This window comes from Pteropus vampyrus, unplaced genomic scaffold (genome assembly GCF_000151845.1).
Source record: "Pteropus vampyrus isolate Shadow unplaced genomic scaffold, Pvam_2.0 Scaffold177, whole genome shotgun sequence".
NCBI lineage: Eukaryota > Metazoa > Chordata > Mammalia > Chiroptera > Pteropodidae > Pteropus > Pteropus vampyrus.
In genome coordinates, this window is record NW_011888958.1 from 2,012,965 (window position 1) to 2,028,278 (window position 15,314).

Sequence of the window (15,314 nt, forward strand, 5' to 3'; positions counted from 1 at the left end):
ACAGTGGGGAGGGTGCCGTGGGAAGGAGATGTGCAGAGGGACCTGGGGTCTTAGTGGCATGTCTTGGGGATAAGGAATAAGAATGTGTTCTTGGAGTCAGACCTAGGTTCACATCTTGGCTCTGCAGCATAATTACTGTGACCACTGGCAAGTTGCTTAGCCCCCCTGAGCCTAATCTAGCTACCTGTAAAATGGAGGTTAAAAATAACAATGGTTTGGCTTCATGCTGCCTTATAAGGCTGTTGTGAGTTAAACACATACAAAGCATTTATGACCTGCTTGGTACAAGTGCATTATTGTTACTATTGTTATTACTACTACTAACAATAAAACAACTATTACTACTTAGTGCCTCCTGCCTTGGTGTGTCCCCTCCTTCCTCCAGGGTTCCCAGGCATCTTCCACTCTTGTCCTCATCCACCCAGATAATGACCTTTCTTCTCTGAAGGTACCACATATGGGTGCCTGTGCTCTTAGCATTCTTAGCTGTCCAGTGTGGGTGACAGGGAGGCCTCTGCCGAAGCTTCTGGGGCAATTCAGCCTCCCTAGATTGGTCCCCTTGATTTCTTCTGAGTCCCTGGCCCAGCTTTGGAAACCTACTCAGTGGCCCTCCTTGATGTGCAGGGTTAGTGGTGGGAGGCAGACCAGCTGAGCTTAGCTCCTCTGGACCTGACTGAACAGCTGCATATGAGGCAGCCTTGCGGGGAGGAGGCAGGAGCAACCCTGCCCTGGGTCAGATTCCACCCCCATCTCCTCCAGCCCAACATGCAATGCTTGCCCTCCCCTAGGCAATGAGTGGCCATTTGTGCCTGGTCCCTGGGTACCCTCCAACAGGCACACACTTGCACGTGCAGCCGGACTCATCTGCCACGTGGGCCTTCCCTTCCCCCAGCCCCCAAGCCTGTGCTGTGGCTCATGAGGCAACAAGGCTGTGGGGTGTGTGTGTGTGTGTGTGTGTACTGTTGGGGGTGGGGTGGCACAAATGTGTGTGAACATCTGAGGGGCTCTCGGCCCCCTGGAGGCATGTGGATCTCCCAGCCTACCCTGGGCACCCTCCCCTTTCCTCTCAAGCGTGTTCTTCCTGCCTCTGACTTGCTATTGCCTACCAGTACTTCCAGATCGTTCATGCTGACTGGGGAGGCAGAGCCCTGCTCCTGTAGCCGGGATAGTCCTGCAGCTTCACGATGGCGCCCAGGGTTTTTTTCAACCTAGGGCTGGCTTTTGGGTCTCAGCTCCGAATTTGCTTGGCTGTTGGAATGAGAATTTAAAAGCAAGAAAAGGGAGTTTGTTCAAAAGGTGGTTTCGGTGGCCTGCAGCACTATGCTTGTCCAAATCCTTCCACTCATGCTGGTGCCAGGGTGACTTGGATGCCCTCCTAGCCTCTCCCTGTCCTACAAATTCCGTATGTAAAGACAAAGGGGGTATAGGCAGGGGGAGTCTCTCTCTCTCTCTCTCTCTGTCTCTCTCTCTCTCTCTCTCTTTCTCTCTCTCTCTTCAGGGCTGGGGGCTGAGGAAGGAAATGGAGGAGGAAGTTCCTCTCCTTCTGGGTGCCGGGTGAAAGTGAAAGGCAGGGGGCCTGGAGTGAGTCACGCAGCTGCAGCTCTGGAGGGGAAGGGCTGGGGAGCTACGGAAGCCTGCACTGGAGCGATAGCACGGCGGCCTCCCAGGGGCCAGGACAGAGCAGGGGTGTAGCCGGGCTTCGTACCAGCGCCTGCCCGGTACCGCCCAGCCCTGGCCCTCCTCTGCTCTCTACTGGTTCCCTGGCAACACCTGGGCTGCAAACAGTGACCTGCAGTGTCTAGGGCCTGAGAGCTCAGGTCTGAGCTCGGCCTGGGCCTGCAGATTTATTCCCCAGGGCTTCCTGAGCTTCCCCTCTCCTCCCCTCCAGGCCTTACTGGCTCAGGACCAGAACTTTAGCCTGGGGATGAGGTGGGTCCTGTAACTTCTACTCGCACCAGCTTCTCAGGGAGGAAAATAAAGCCCTTTCTGAAGAAAGAAACTCTTTGAAAATTCATGGAAGTTATACGGGTCTTGATTCTATGTCCTGTAACAGGATAAATTGAGTAACCCATTTTTTCTTTTTTAATCAGGTTATAAAACAAATACAGAAACACTAGGAGCACTTTAGTCACACCATGTCATAGAGAAACCTTCTGGACCCAAGTTCTAGCAATCTGCACTCCCTCAGTATCTAGTTATGCTATTTCTTTTCTTGAGATGCCAGGAGCTTTTGACAGTGGAAGAGGGTGGGTGGAGACTGCTGACCAGCTACCATGTGAGATCCTGCCTCCTGCCAGCCAGAGCTGCAAAACAGGTTCCTGTGCTAGTTTGGGGAAGACTCTGGCAGCCACAGTCCCACTCAGCAGTTCCTCCCAGGGGTGGGGCTAGGACTGCACACACCTTTTGGGGGCCTCAACTGCAGCCTCAGTGCAAAGGATTTGAGCCTAGCTCGCCCTGGGCCCTGGACTTTGCAGGGACCTGGTGGGCTCTTGACCCTGGGGCTGCACAGTTGGGAATGACTCCTGTTCTCTCCATTTTCTGTGTCTGAGATGCGGTTGGAGTGTCAGAGGAAGCATTGGCTGAATAAAGCTCTTTCTGGGTCGGGTGGGGAGGCTACTGTTTGGACAGATGTGAGGAGACCGCGCCTGGCTGCCCACTAGGCTGAGGCCTGGCCTAAGAGGAGAAAGGAACCCAATATGGCTTTCGTCACTGCTTTTCGCAGCTCAGCGGCAGGGGCTCAGGTCTGATCTCAGCCCCACTTGCCTCCTTGGCAGGTGCCTTTGTGCAGTGCACACATTATACAGCCAAATTGATCACAGGGCCTTAGAGGCCCCTCTCTCGTGCTGATATCTAGGGCATCCTTGGAGACTGTGGCTGACACTTTTACTATTCTTCTGTCTGCAGGCTCCAGGGCCCCGTGGAGCATCATGAACTGGGAAGAGTAAACAAGCTCAAGAGTATCTCTGCAAAGAGGAAGGAAGAGCCGGCAGTTCTTTCTCCCTGTAACTGACGGCATCGTCCTCTGCTTCTGCTTCGCTCTCACCAGCTCCAGGACTAGGGCAGGGCTTTCAGCAGGACTTTCCCCCAGGGTATGGGCAACTGATAAAGTGGGTCTCACTGCTGGGCCCCCTTTGGCCACACCATGAACCTCCAGGCCCAGCCCAAGGGTCAGAACAAGCGGAAGCGTTGCCTCTTTGGGGACCAGGAACCAGCTCCCAAGGAGCAGCCCCCACCCCTGCAGGCCCCACAACAGCCCCCAGCCCCTCCACAGTCCACCAGAGTGAAGGAGGAGCCTTACTTCGGGCACGAGGGTTCAACAGGGGCCGCCCCTGCCTCCCAGCCTGTGGAACTACCCAACAGCCTGGCCCTGCTGAACTCCGTGGTGTATGGGGCCGAGCGGGCCACGGCGGCCATGTTGTCCCAGCAGGTGGGCCCAGTGAAGTGGCCCAATTCTGTGATGGCCCCAGGGCGGGGCCCGGAGCGGGGCGGGGGCGGGGGTGTCAGTGACAGTAGCTGGCAGCAGCAGCCGGGCCAGCCTCCACCGCACGCTACGTGGAACTGCCATAGCCTGCCCCTCTACGGTGGACACAAGGGGAGCCCTCATGCTGGCCTGGGGGTCTCTACCTACTATAACCACCCCGAGGCGCTGAAACGCGAGAAAGGAGGGGCGCCGCAGCTGGACCGCTACGGAAACGCCGTGCGGCCAGTGATGCCACAGAAGGTGCCGCTGGAGGTCGGGCGGCCCCAGGCACCCCTGAACTCTTTCCACTTGGCCAAGAAGCCCCCAAACCAGACGCTGCCCCTGCAGCCCTTCCAGCTGGCGTTCGGCCACCAGGTGAACCGGCAGGTCTTCCGGCAGGGCCCACCGCCCCCCAACCCTGTCGCCGCCTTCCCCCCGCAGAAGCAGCAGCAGCATCAGCAGCCAGCAGCCCTGCCCCAGATGCAGCTCTTTGAGAACTTCTATCCCATGCAGCAGCCACCCTCTCAGCAGCCCCAGGACTTTGGCCTGCAGCCCGCGGGACCACTGGGGCAGTCTCACCTGGCTCACCACAGCATGGCACCCTACTCCTTCCCCCCCAATCCTGATATGAACCCAGAACTGCGAAAGGCCCTCCTGCAGGAGTCGGCCTCGCAGACTGTGCTACCTCAGGCCCAGATTGCCTTCCCCCGCCGCTCCCGCCGCCTCTCAAAGGAGGGTGTCCTGCCTTCCACCACCCTGGATGGGGCTGGCACCCAGCCTGGGCAGGAGCCTGCCACCAACCTGTTCCTACATCACTGGCCCCCGCAGCAGCCGCCACCTGGCCCCCTGGGGCAGCCTCACCCTGAAGCGCTGGGATTCCCGCTGGAGCTGAGGGAGTCGCAGTTGCTGTCTGATGGGGAGAGACTGGCACCCAATGGTCGGGAGCGGGCGGCTCCCACCATGGGCAACGAGGAGGGCATGCGGGCGATGGGCGCGGGGGACTGTGGGCAGGTGCTGCGGGGTGGGGTGATCCAGAGCACACGACGGAGGCGCCGGGCGTCCCAGGAGGCCAATTTACTGACCCTGGCCCAGAAGGCAGTGGAGCTGGCCTCGCTGCAGAACGCAAAGGTGAGAGTGGCACAGGGAGGGGGCCGAACCTGGCAGAGGGCAGGGTGAGCAGTGTCGGGGGCTCGGGGAGAGCAAGTGACTCCAGGTCCACAAGGGCAGTTCCTGGAAGGAAACAAAAGAACCCATAAATTTTAGGGTGTTCTGAACTCCCTTCATGCAAAGAATCTCTACCTAGGTGCATCCATACCTGAAGGGAAGACCAGGTTTATGCACACACAGGGTTGCGGGCAGGAAAGTGCAGTACACCATCGTGTGTTGGCTTCTTCATGGGAATAGTAGGAGGTGAAGCCATTTCTGGATCCAGTGTGCTAAAAGACGAGAATGTGGTAGTTGTTACACAGGTGATTATATTTCTCAAAATGCATCAAACTATAATTAAAAATAGGTGCATTTTGTTGTGTGTACATTATACGGCAGTAAAGTTGATTTAAAAGAAAAGGCAATAACTGGAGAAGAATGAACAGGATATGAGCACCGATGATGTACTTCGAGTTTCTTGATCATAATTTATCATAAAACCCTAAGAGAGAGATGCCCAGTCATTTATCTCGTTTCATTGCTAAAGAAGCTGAGCCCCAAGTGGGATTTCCCAAGGTCACAAAGCTAGCTTAGAAGTCCAGTATCTGACTCCAGAACTAGTGTTAGCCCTTTCCTTCGCTCAGGGTCAACCCCCAATACCTGTAGGGCCAGGCTGATATGTAGGAGGCTGCAGAACTTGACTCCAGCCAGTTGCCAATGGGAAATAGATACAAAGACCACCTTTACCTTGCTTACTTCCTTTTGCAGAGATATGTTTTAAATATTTAGGTACTATTTCATGTGCTACTCACTGTGCAGGGCAAGCAAACCACTTGTGGCCTGAGATGGCCATCTGGGGACCTGCTCCAGGCCAAGATGGGGTGACCTGGCAGAAGGGAGGTCATGGAGAGTATTTGGGAATATGGTGGGGAAAAATGAGGTCAGGGAAAAGCCAGGTTTTCAGATACCATTGGGAGGGAACCATCGTGAATGTTTCCAGTCCCTGAATCAAACGAGACTAGGGGTCTTATGCCAGCAAATCAGGACTTATCATCTGAACCTCACCAACATTCCTCCTTCTTTCCCTTCTCTAGGATGCCAGTGGCTCTGAGGAGAAGCGGAAAAGTGTATTGGCTTCCACTACCAAGTGTGGGGTGGAGTTTTCTGAGCCTTCCTTAGCTTCCAAGCGAACACGAGAGGACAGCGGGATGGTACCCCTCATCATCCCAGTGTCTGTGCCTGTGCGGACTGTGGACCCAACAGAAGCAGCTCAAGCTGGAGGTGTTGACGAGGACGGGAAGGGTCCTGAACAGAACCCTACTGAACACAAGCCGTCCGTCATTGTCACCCGCAGGCGGTCCACCCGTATCCCTGGAACTGATGCCCCAGCTCAGGTATGCGAAGCTCCCCATGCAAACACCTCCAGTACCTGAAGGCTCCTGGGGTCTGGTACCCTATGGGGAGAATAGAACGTGACAGTGTAGAAGCGATTAAGGTAACCTGTGGGGATACTGTTTCTATTCTCCAAACCAAACTCCAGACAAATGTACTTATGAGGGACAGTGAGACAGTTTTATACTTGAAATTGGGATGGTCTAGGAAAATCTAGGACGTGCGAACCTTTCTCATTTCAGGTCACCAGATTTTGATTGGGCCTCTAATATGGGTCAGGCCCTGTGCTAGGCACTAGGATATAGAGGTGTTTGCTTGTTCTGTCCCTACAAACATGTATGTTGGAATTTCCCACTAAGATTGAAGTTTTATCTATTTCTTCTTTCAGTTCTGCTGTATGTTTGTTTTACATTTTGATGCAATGTTATTAGTTGCATACTTGTTTAGAACTGGATTACACCCTTTACCATTATGAAACGTTCCTTTTTTCTTTTTTCTTTCTTTTTTTTTTGGTTAGTGTTGGGCAGAGGGCCATGAGATGTGTATCTCTTCCATCTTTTTACTTTCTGCTTTTCTGTATCTTTCTACTTAAGGTATATCTTTCAAGTGGCACATAATTGGAGTTTGTTTTTTATTCAGATAACCTTTGTCTTTAAGTAGAATATTGATACAGTTTATATTTAATGTAATTACTTGGGTTTGAATCTACCATCTCCTGTTTGCTTTCTATTTATTCCATCCTGCCTTTTCTGTGTTCCTTTTTTTTTTCCTTTTTCTTTTACCTTTGGAGTGATTGGGCTTGTAATTCTATTTCCTCTCTTTATTAATTCATTAGTTATCTACTTCCTTATTAATCTCTTAGTCATGACCCTAGCAGCCTTTCTTACCTGGATTTCTGTAAGAATTAAGCCCTATAGAAAGGGATTTGAGTGACTATTTTCTCAATTCTCTGGAGGATGGTACAAAGCTAGTACCATTCTAGATGTAAGGAGAGAAGTTAACTCATTAGGGCTTAATTCTCAGGTTGAGAAGGGCTATTAGATATTAAAACATGCATTCTTGGCTTATTGAACTGTAATGTAAGTTAGTATTTCACCTCTTCCTGGACAGCACAGCATTCATGCTCTATTTCCCACCAATACCTAAAGAGTAGAATTCATGACATGTATTTTCGTTCTCCATATATTTTTAATATTGACAGGACATTATAGCATTATTGTTCTGTTCAGTTATTTTAGATTTACTTAAATACCATTTTTGTGGCTTTTTTTTCTTTTATCTCTGGGCTTCCATCTCAGATCATTTATATGCTGCTTGAAGAACATCCTTAGTATTTTGTTTAGTGTGAGCCTATCAGTGAAGAATTTTATTACTCTTTGATTGTCTGAAAATGTTTTTATTTCCTCTTCATTTTTGAAGGAGAACTTTGTGGGGTAGAGAATTCTGTGTTGGTAGTTATTTTCTTTTGGCAAATTTAAAGATATCATTCCAGCATCTTCAAGCTTCCATTGTAGTTACAGTATTGAGAAATCACTATAAGCAATATTGTTGCTCCTTGAATGTAAGGTGTCTTTTTATTTTGTCACTTTTAAAAGTTTTTGTTTAATCATTCATTTTAAGCAGTTTTTCTGTTATACCTAAATGTGATTTTCTTTGTATTTATACTATTTAGAGTTTGTAGTGCTTCCTGAACATTTCTTCTGCCTTATTTCTTCTGTCATTTTCTCTCTCTTCTTCTGGGACTCCAGTTACACATTTGTTAGAGCTTTTCACCATATCCTCTATTTTGTCTGTCATGCACTTTTCTATATTTTGCATGTTTTTCTTAGTCTGACCTATCTTTCAGTTCATCAGTTCTCTCTAGATGTGTCTAATGTGTTATTAAGCCCATTCATTGAGTTCTTACTTTTAATTTGTTTTTCAGTTACCAAATTTCCATTAGGTTTATTTTTGGAGTTTCTAGTTCTTTGATAGAATTCTCAACCTTTCCTTTTATTTTATTGTATAACTTAAGCATAGTTTTCTTAAAGTTTCTCATAACTCCCTTAATAGGATCCTCATGGGTCTGTTTCTGTTATCTATGATTTCCTTTTTTTTAAATCACATATTGCTTTCTTGTATATATGATTGTTTTTTATTGAATATTAAACATTATATATGAAAAATTATTGAGTAATTAAAGGCTCTGGATGAGAGTCTCCTCCATATTTACATCTGACAGGTAGCAAAGAGCACCAGCTATCCTGGATTACTTTAATTTAATCAGAGACGAGATTATTCGAAACTGGGTATGATTCCATGTGAGGGCCAGTCTATTTCTAATTCATCTTTATTCTTAGGATATAGTCCTTTGGAATTACAGTCCAAAGCCAGAGGGTTTTACCAGGCTGTCCTTTAACTCTAACTTTTATTCTGCTAGCTCCTGGAATTTGTTAAAAGCTTACTCAGTTTCTCAGCCTCTCAGTTGCCTCTTCCAGTAATGGCATCCACTCTAGGGAAAACATAACTCCAAATGCTAGTTCACCTCTTTGACTTTCCTTCTTTTTCTGGATCTTGGCTCCTTAATTCTCTGCCAACTTATTTGTTCTCTGATACCTTCAGAAATGTAGTTTTTATATTGAGTCCAGTTATTCTCAGCTGAAGATGTGGTCTGCATGCCTGTCCTGAAGAGAAAGGGGACCTCTCAGGTTATGATGAGCAGCACAGTCTCCACTCTCTGGGGTCTTCTTCTCTGGTTGGAAGAAAGTGTGTGCTAGAGGCTGGAGGCCTAGGAAGCTTGTCCTAAAGATGGGTGGGAAGGAGCCTGAGCAACTACACAGCTCAATACATCTATTTCAAAGATAAGGGGATAGGTCCACAAAAGGCCCAGTAGTGGCAGAGCTAGCTCTGGATTTGGATCTCCTGAATGCCTGCCCTTGAGAACATTCACTATATTAGGCTTTTGGAGGAGATTTATTTTTGTTATTTAGTTATTGTTCTTTGTCATACATTTTCAAACTTGCACGGAAGTATAGAGACTGGTATATTGAAAGCCATCGGCATACAGCCAATCTTCTTTCATTTGTACCTCTATTTCTCCCTGCCACTAGATTTTTTTGGAAGTAAATCTCAAACATCCATGATTATATCCATATATACATTGGTTTCTGTCTGAAGTACATCATACAAAGGACTTCCCTCCCTCCCTTCCTTCTTTCACACCTAAAAAAATCAATATGAAAAATATCAAATATTCAGAATAGTTTAAATCCATTTCTTTTATTATAAAATTACAAATTATTACAGCTAGCTGAGTTCATGCTGTATTTCTTATCTAGCAAGTTTGGGAGCCTTTGGCTCTACTGCACTGTGTGTGTGTGTGTGTGTGTGTGTGTGTGTGTGTGTGTGTGTGTGAAATCATACTGTTCCTCTAAGGGAGGAAGAATGAACAATATCATTTTGTCTTAGTCTGTAGAAGAGCAGAGAGGGCACAAATGACTAAGGGACATGGCCAAGGCCTAATAGGGAGTCAGGGCCCTCCAGTGAAAGATCTTGTGGGAGTAGGAACCTGGGAAGGGGAAAAGCCTGTTGTTCCCAGGCCCACTCAGTCAACATGGCCAACTTCACCTGTTAGCAGACTATGCTCCCAGGGAGATGATCTGGATTTCGCTCCACCCCCATAGGGCTCTGTTCCCTTACAGCCCTGCCTTCTATTCGTATGGAGACCCATGAGGCATACCACTCAGGAAGAAGTATAAGCCAGGAAAGCTAACCTTTGATAGCATGAGTAGGTTAGCCTCTGATAGTAGGACTAATACTATAAGAACAAAAGTTCTTCAAGGACAGGACTGTCCTGTTCATTTTGTTGGACATGGGTCCCATGCCCAACTCCCATGCAGAGCCTGGAGTTTAAGTAGTGATAGCAGTCAGTATTTATTGAGTAATTACTATGTACCAGGTCCCGTTTTCAGTGGTTTCCATGTATGAATTCTTTTAGTCCTCATAGCTACCCCATTAGGTAGGCACTTATTATTCCCATGATAAAAATGATGATGCATAGAAAGTTAAGTAACTTACTTTAAGTAGTGAGTAAAAATGGTAGATCCCAGCCCAAGCAATCCAGCTCCAGAGCCTGGGCCCTTAACCACTGTAGTCCCTGCCATATATAGCCTGTTTTATAGCAGGGGTTGGAAACTATGGCCTGTGGCCCAAATTTCAGGCATAGGCTAGTTTTTACATTTTTAAAGGATTATTATTATTTTTTTAATGAGAGAGGGGAGTAGAACAGGGAAAAGAAGAACGAAACCGCATGTGGTACAAAAAGATGAAATCTACTGTTTGGCCCATGACAGAAACAGTTTGCTGACCCCTTCCCCAGAGGAGGCAATAAGAAGGGCTTTGGGACCTGGTCCCTGTCTCGGGCTTGCCTTAGTCGGTGTGGCAAGCAGACTAAGTTCCAAAGGTTAGACTGGTAAACAGCAGTCAAGACTCCAGTTTCCCATGACATAGGAGGCTGAGCCTTCTTGGTTCTCTTTCCTTCTCCAGGCTGAGGACATGAATGTCAAGTTGGAGGGGGAACCTTCGGTGCGGAAACCAAAGCAGCGGCCTCGGCCTGAGCCTCTGATCATCCCCACCAAGGCGGGCACTTTCATTGCCCCTCCTGTCTACTCCAACATCACCCCATACCAGAGCCACCTGCGTTCTCCTGTCCGCCTGGCCGACCACCCCTCTGAACGGAGCTTTGAGCTGCCCCCCTACACACCACCCCCCATCCTCAGCCCTGTGCGGGAAGGCTCCGGCCTCTATTTCAATGCTATCATGTCGACCAGCAGTATCCCAGCCCCTCCTCCCATCACGCCAAAGAGTGCCCATCGCACGCTGCTCCGGTCTAGTGAGTGACCCAACCCTCAGCTGCCATGGGGCAGGGAGAGTGGGGAGGGGTGTAGTGGGCAGGGATGAGACTCAGCTTAGGGGGCTGCTGGGGATTGGGCTGGAACACTGTGGGAAAAGGGGCTCCGCTCTCATCTGAGAGAGAGAACGAGGTTGTCCCGGTTCAAGAATGCGTGGGAAGCGGGTGTCGGCCCAGCTGCTCGGATTCAATTCCCAGTTGCACCATTTACTATACATCCCCTGTGCAAGTCATTTAAACTCCTTGGGCCTCAGTGTCTTCAGTGTTTAAATGAGGATAGTAGTAGTAGTTGGTTGATGATGAAATTGCCAGTATTCAACTATTTTAAGATCCACAAATCGAAGTTTCCTGTGGTTCAGCCTAATAGTTACCTCACTGGGTTGTGGTGAGCATAACAAAACCAAAACCCCTAAAAACAACCCCGGGGCAACAAAATTGGTCCTAACTGTGTGGCCGATCCTGTCTCCTGAGTCTCGTAAACAGTCATTTTGGCCAAGAGCAGACATTTTGGCTCACCTGGGTGGTGAATAGCCCACTCCACAAAAGAATCTATTCTCTCTGAAAAATGAGATAATGCTATCTATTAGGGTGGTGGAGAGGATTAAATGGGAGTAAACACTACCAGAGGTTGCACAGGGGCGAGCTGGTGCCTCCAGTGGATTAACCTCTGACCCTGACCTCAGCTACAGCTTAGCTCTCTGGTGCCCTCTTGTGTCCGTGGGAGAGAAATGGATCACCTGGGCTGGCTGGCCTTCTCTCCCAGTTCCACCCAAAGCTTTGAACCTTTTCTCGCTGCCTGCGTTATGCAGGAAGAAGTCACTGTAAAGACCAGATTGGCAGCAAAAAAGAGGTCTGTCCATGCACGAGTATTTATCAAGCACTTGGGTGTAAAGATTTGAACCAGGTCCAATGAGGGCTTCAGTAATGTATGAGACACCGTGGTTTGTTCCGAGGAGAATACAGGGTCATTAGGCAGTTGACATGGAGGCCTGGGAGATAAAAAAGCAGTGTGGGATCAGCAGTCAGTGAATGAAACAGACCGTAAGCTCCAAAACCTGCAGAGGCTGCTAGCCTGGGGTGGGGAGGAAAGCATTCAGGAGAGGGTGGGGCTAGAACTAAGCTTGAACTATGAAGCGGGTGGGGAGGGCACGCTAGGCAGAGGAAATGAGTGGTGCAAAGGCCTGGAGGTAAGATTGTGCAGGGAGAGTGCGGGCCAGGTGAAAGCGAGCAGTCTGCTGGGATCAAGGGTCCGGGCAAGAGGGTCGTGCGTGGCAGAGATGGGACCGCGGAGGAGTGCAAGGTTTATCTACTGTTGCAGAGAGAAGCCAGTAAAAATTTTGTCTTTGGAGCAAGGAGATGTCTTGATCATGTGGGGCATTACGATTAGCTCAGGAGAAACCGTGGCAGAGAACCGAGCAAGGAAGGGAGAAGATAATTATGAAACAGTGATCCCCTTTACTACCTCACTAGTGTGCCAAGTTTCAGCCTCTCTACTAGAGCAACCAGAGTTTAATGTGGGGTTAATTCTGGAGTGTGGGAGCTCCCGGGGGCTAGGCTTCGTGCATAATTTCATTCAATCCTCACCTTAACCTTAGGAGATAGGTAGTTAATAGCCGCTTTCAGCAGGTGTGAAAATGGAGACACTGACATATTCGATAAAGTCACAGTTAGTCATCAAGTCACCATTGCAGGCTATGGAGCCAGGACTCAGGGTACCTGATTTCCAAGTGTGAATCTCTGTGAGTCACCACTGTGGCTCTTGTGCATGTAGAGCAGCTACCTAGTGGTGGTGGTGGGGGGGGGAGGTTAGGGGGGGACTTTGCTGAAGAGAAGAGAGTGCTGATTAACAACCTGCCTTTTGTCCCATAGATAGCGCTGAAGTCACGCCACCTGTCCTCTCTGTGATGGGGGAGGCCACCCCAGTGAGCATTGAGCCGTAAGTGCAGCCCTGCGTCTGGCCCATGGTGTGAGGGTGGCCAGGTGGGGCCAGTGCATTCAGATGGGCCCTGCAAGAAGAGGAGGGTTCCGTGGGGCCTGCAGAGGGCCGGGCAGGCCTCTCTGGGCTTCTGCAGTCGGCCCTCGGCTTTACTTTCCTCATCCTGCTTCTGTGTGGAAATCACAGGGAAAGGAAAGGGCCAGATCAGTTTGAATTTGACTCTGAGGAGAATTAGAAAGATGTTCCAAGAGACTCTTTCCCTGTCTGTAAACCTGGAGCTTCTCCCTTTCCAACCTCTGGGCCTTGCCTTTCTGGCAGTCCCAGGTGCCACTTGCCAGACTGTCCTCACAAAAGCCAGGTTCCCTCATACCTAGCTGAGGCCTTGCCTTACTCAGCCTCTGCCAGCTGGCCCCTGCATCTTTTCCCATCCCCAGGGAGAAAGTCAGGTTCCCCAACCCTACAGGTGAGGCCTCACTCCCTGCTCTTTCCACCCCTGCAGACGGATCAACGTGGGCTCTCGGTTCCAAGCGGAAATCCCCTCAATGAGGGACCGTGCCCTGGCAGCCGCGGACCCCCACAAAGCCGACTTGGTGTGGCAGCCGTGGGAAGACTTAGAGAGTAGCCGGGAGAAGCAGAGGCAAGGTGAGAGGGGCCCCAAGCCAGCAAGTGAAGGTGGGCTGTTGGGTAGGTGGGTGGGCTAGGCCCAGCCCTGAAACTGATTTCTTCTCTTCCCTCCCCATGCGCCCTCCCTCCACCCCTCTCTCCTTTGAATCCAGTGGAAGACCTGCTGACAGCTGCCTGCTCTAGTATTTTCCCTGGAGCTGGCACCAACCAAGAGCTGGCCCTGCATTGTCTGCACGAGTCCAGGGGAGATATCCTGGTGAGACACTGCCCCTGGTGGAGGGAGGGACCCTCCGGGGGGCTGACATGGATCCATCTCTGCTGTCCAACAGCCAGGCCTGCTGGCATGCTGATTTGAGACAGGATAGAGGATCTGACCAACTTGGGGTTCATAGGAGCTAGGCCCAAGGGAGCCCTGGTTCCAGACTTTGCTGCGCAGGGTCCTCCTGTCCACCCCAGTCCCTGATTCTGGATCAGTGCATCAGACAGGGCTGTCACCAAGGGTCGTCTCTATCTGTGGCTGCTTGTTTTAGGGCCACATGTTCCCTCCTAAGAGGCCCTGTGGCCTGATTCCTGAGCGGCCCCATGACCTTGCCATCTTGCCAAACTTCTTGTACCTTAGCAGTTAAGGAGGGGCAAGAATAAGTGCCCAGGCTACTCAGAGGCCTGAGAAAGGCCCTCTGAGTTTTGCCCACTGAGACCCCTGCTGGGGCCCTGACCTTTCTTCACTCCCCTTTCAGGAAACGCTGAATAAGCTACTACTGAAGAAGCCCATGAGGCCCCACGACCACCCGCTGGCAACTTATCACTACACAGGTGGGCCTGGCGGGAGGGGGTGGAGTGGCTAGGGCCTAGAGCCTCAGGGGGTCTCCTGCATCAGTACTGCGTTACAGCCCTGGATGGGGAGGTGGGGTGTGGATAAGCCAGAGTGAGGGAACTGACACCAAAGCTGGGGTAGCTCTCAAGGAGGTTTCCTATGCCCTGGAAGGGAAAAGAGAAGGGTATGGGCAGACGGGAGCCCATCCAGGCCAAAAAGCCCAAGGCAAGGTACAAGGGACAGGAACCCAGGGAGTGCCATTCAAATTGGCGTCAGGTGCCTGGAACTTAGACAGCCCCTGGAGTGTCATGTCCCATTCTGGGCCCTGTGCTTTAAGAGGGACATCGACCAAGTAGGCATAATCATAGCAACCACTGTTATCGATCCTCGTTGAGCGGTACCTGTCATCTTTGCCAGGCAGAGCACCAGAGATTCCACATGCATTATTTCATCTAGTCCACACCACAGCAGGACAGGTGGCTTCTATTACTGGTTCTCATTTTACAAGTGAGGAGAGTGAGACTCTGAGACTAAATGACTTGGCTTGTACATGGGAGAAACAGGATGTGGAGCCAGCTCTGAATGCCTGCAGAGATCATGGATGGATGACCTCACACGTACATGCTGGTCAGAATTGCCCCACCTTACTACCCTGGCTCCCTGTTTGCCCCACAGGCTCTGACCAGTGGAAGATGGCCGAGAGGAAGCTGTTCAACAAGGGCATTGCCATCTACAAGAAGGATTTCTTCCTGGTGCAGAAGCTGGTGAGCTGGGGCTCTGTTTCAGGGGCAAGTGTGAGGCAGGAGCTGCCTGCATGATTTGGGGCTCCCTCTGCCCATGGAGGCCTTCAGTTGCTAACTAAGCCCTCTGAAAAAGCAGATAGGTCAGTGCCACTAAGTAGCCTCAGAGATAATTTTCTAAACAAAATAAGAAGGGAAAAAGGCCAGGATTTCCCCCACCTTGGGGTGGTAGAACCACACTCTGGGGTCTCAATCCAAAAGAAGCCTGAATGAGCATCAGACCCAGAGGCATCAAACTTAAAATAATGACTTAC

General features: G+C 50.1%; 1 protein-coding gene across 4 annotated transcripts in view; it reads left to right on the plus strand.

The window, feature by feature from the left end:
* ELMSAN1 (ELM2 and Myb/SANT domain containing 1) overlaps positions 1-15,314 on the plus strand; it is a 62,858-nt gene that overhangs the window by 38,177 nt on the left and 9,367 nt on the right. For 3 of the 4 annotated variants that reach the window (XM_011370893.2, XM_011370892.2, XM_011370894.2), the window contains exons 2-9: positions 2,905-4,588; positions 5,701-6,000; positions 10,523-10,868; positions 12,756-12,822; positions 13,322-13,464; positions 13,599-13,702; positions 14,184-14,259; positions 14,936-15,024. In XM_011370893.2, the coding sequence (XP_011369195.1) occupies positions 3,143-4,588; positions 5,701-6,000; positions 10,523-10,868; positions 12,756-12,822; positions 13,322-13,464; positions 13,599-13,702; positions 14,184-14,259; positions 14,936-15,024 (2,571 nt within the window). In that variant the 5' untranslated portion in view covers positions 2,905-3,142. Of the gene's footprint in view, positions 1-2,904; positions 4,589-5,700; positions 6,001-10,522; positions 10,869-12,755; positions 12,823-13,321; positions 13,465-13,598; positions 13,703-14,183; positions 14,260-14,935; positions 15,064-15,314 lie in introns of all 4 variants that reach the window. The other variant, XM_023537074.1, reaches the window with a different exon arrangement.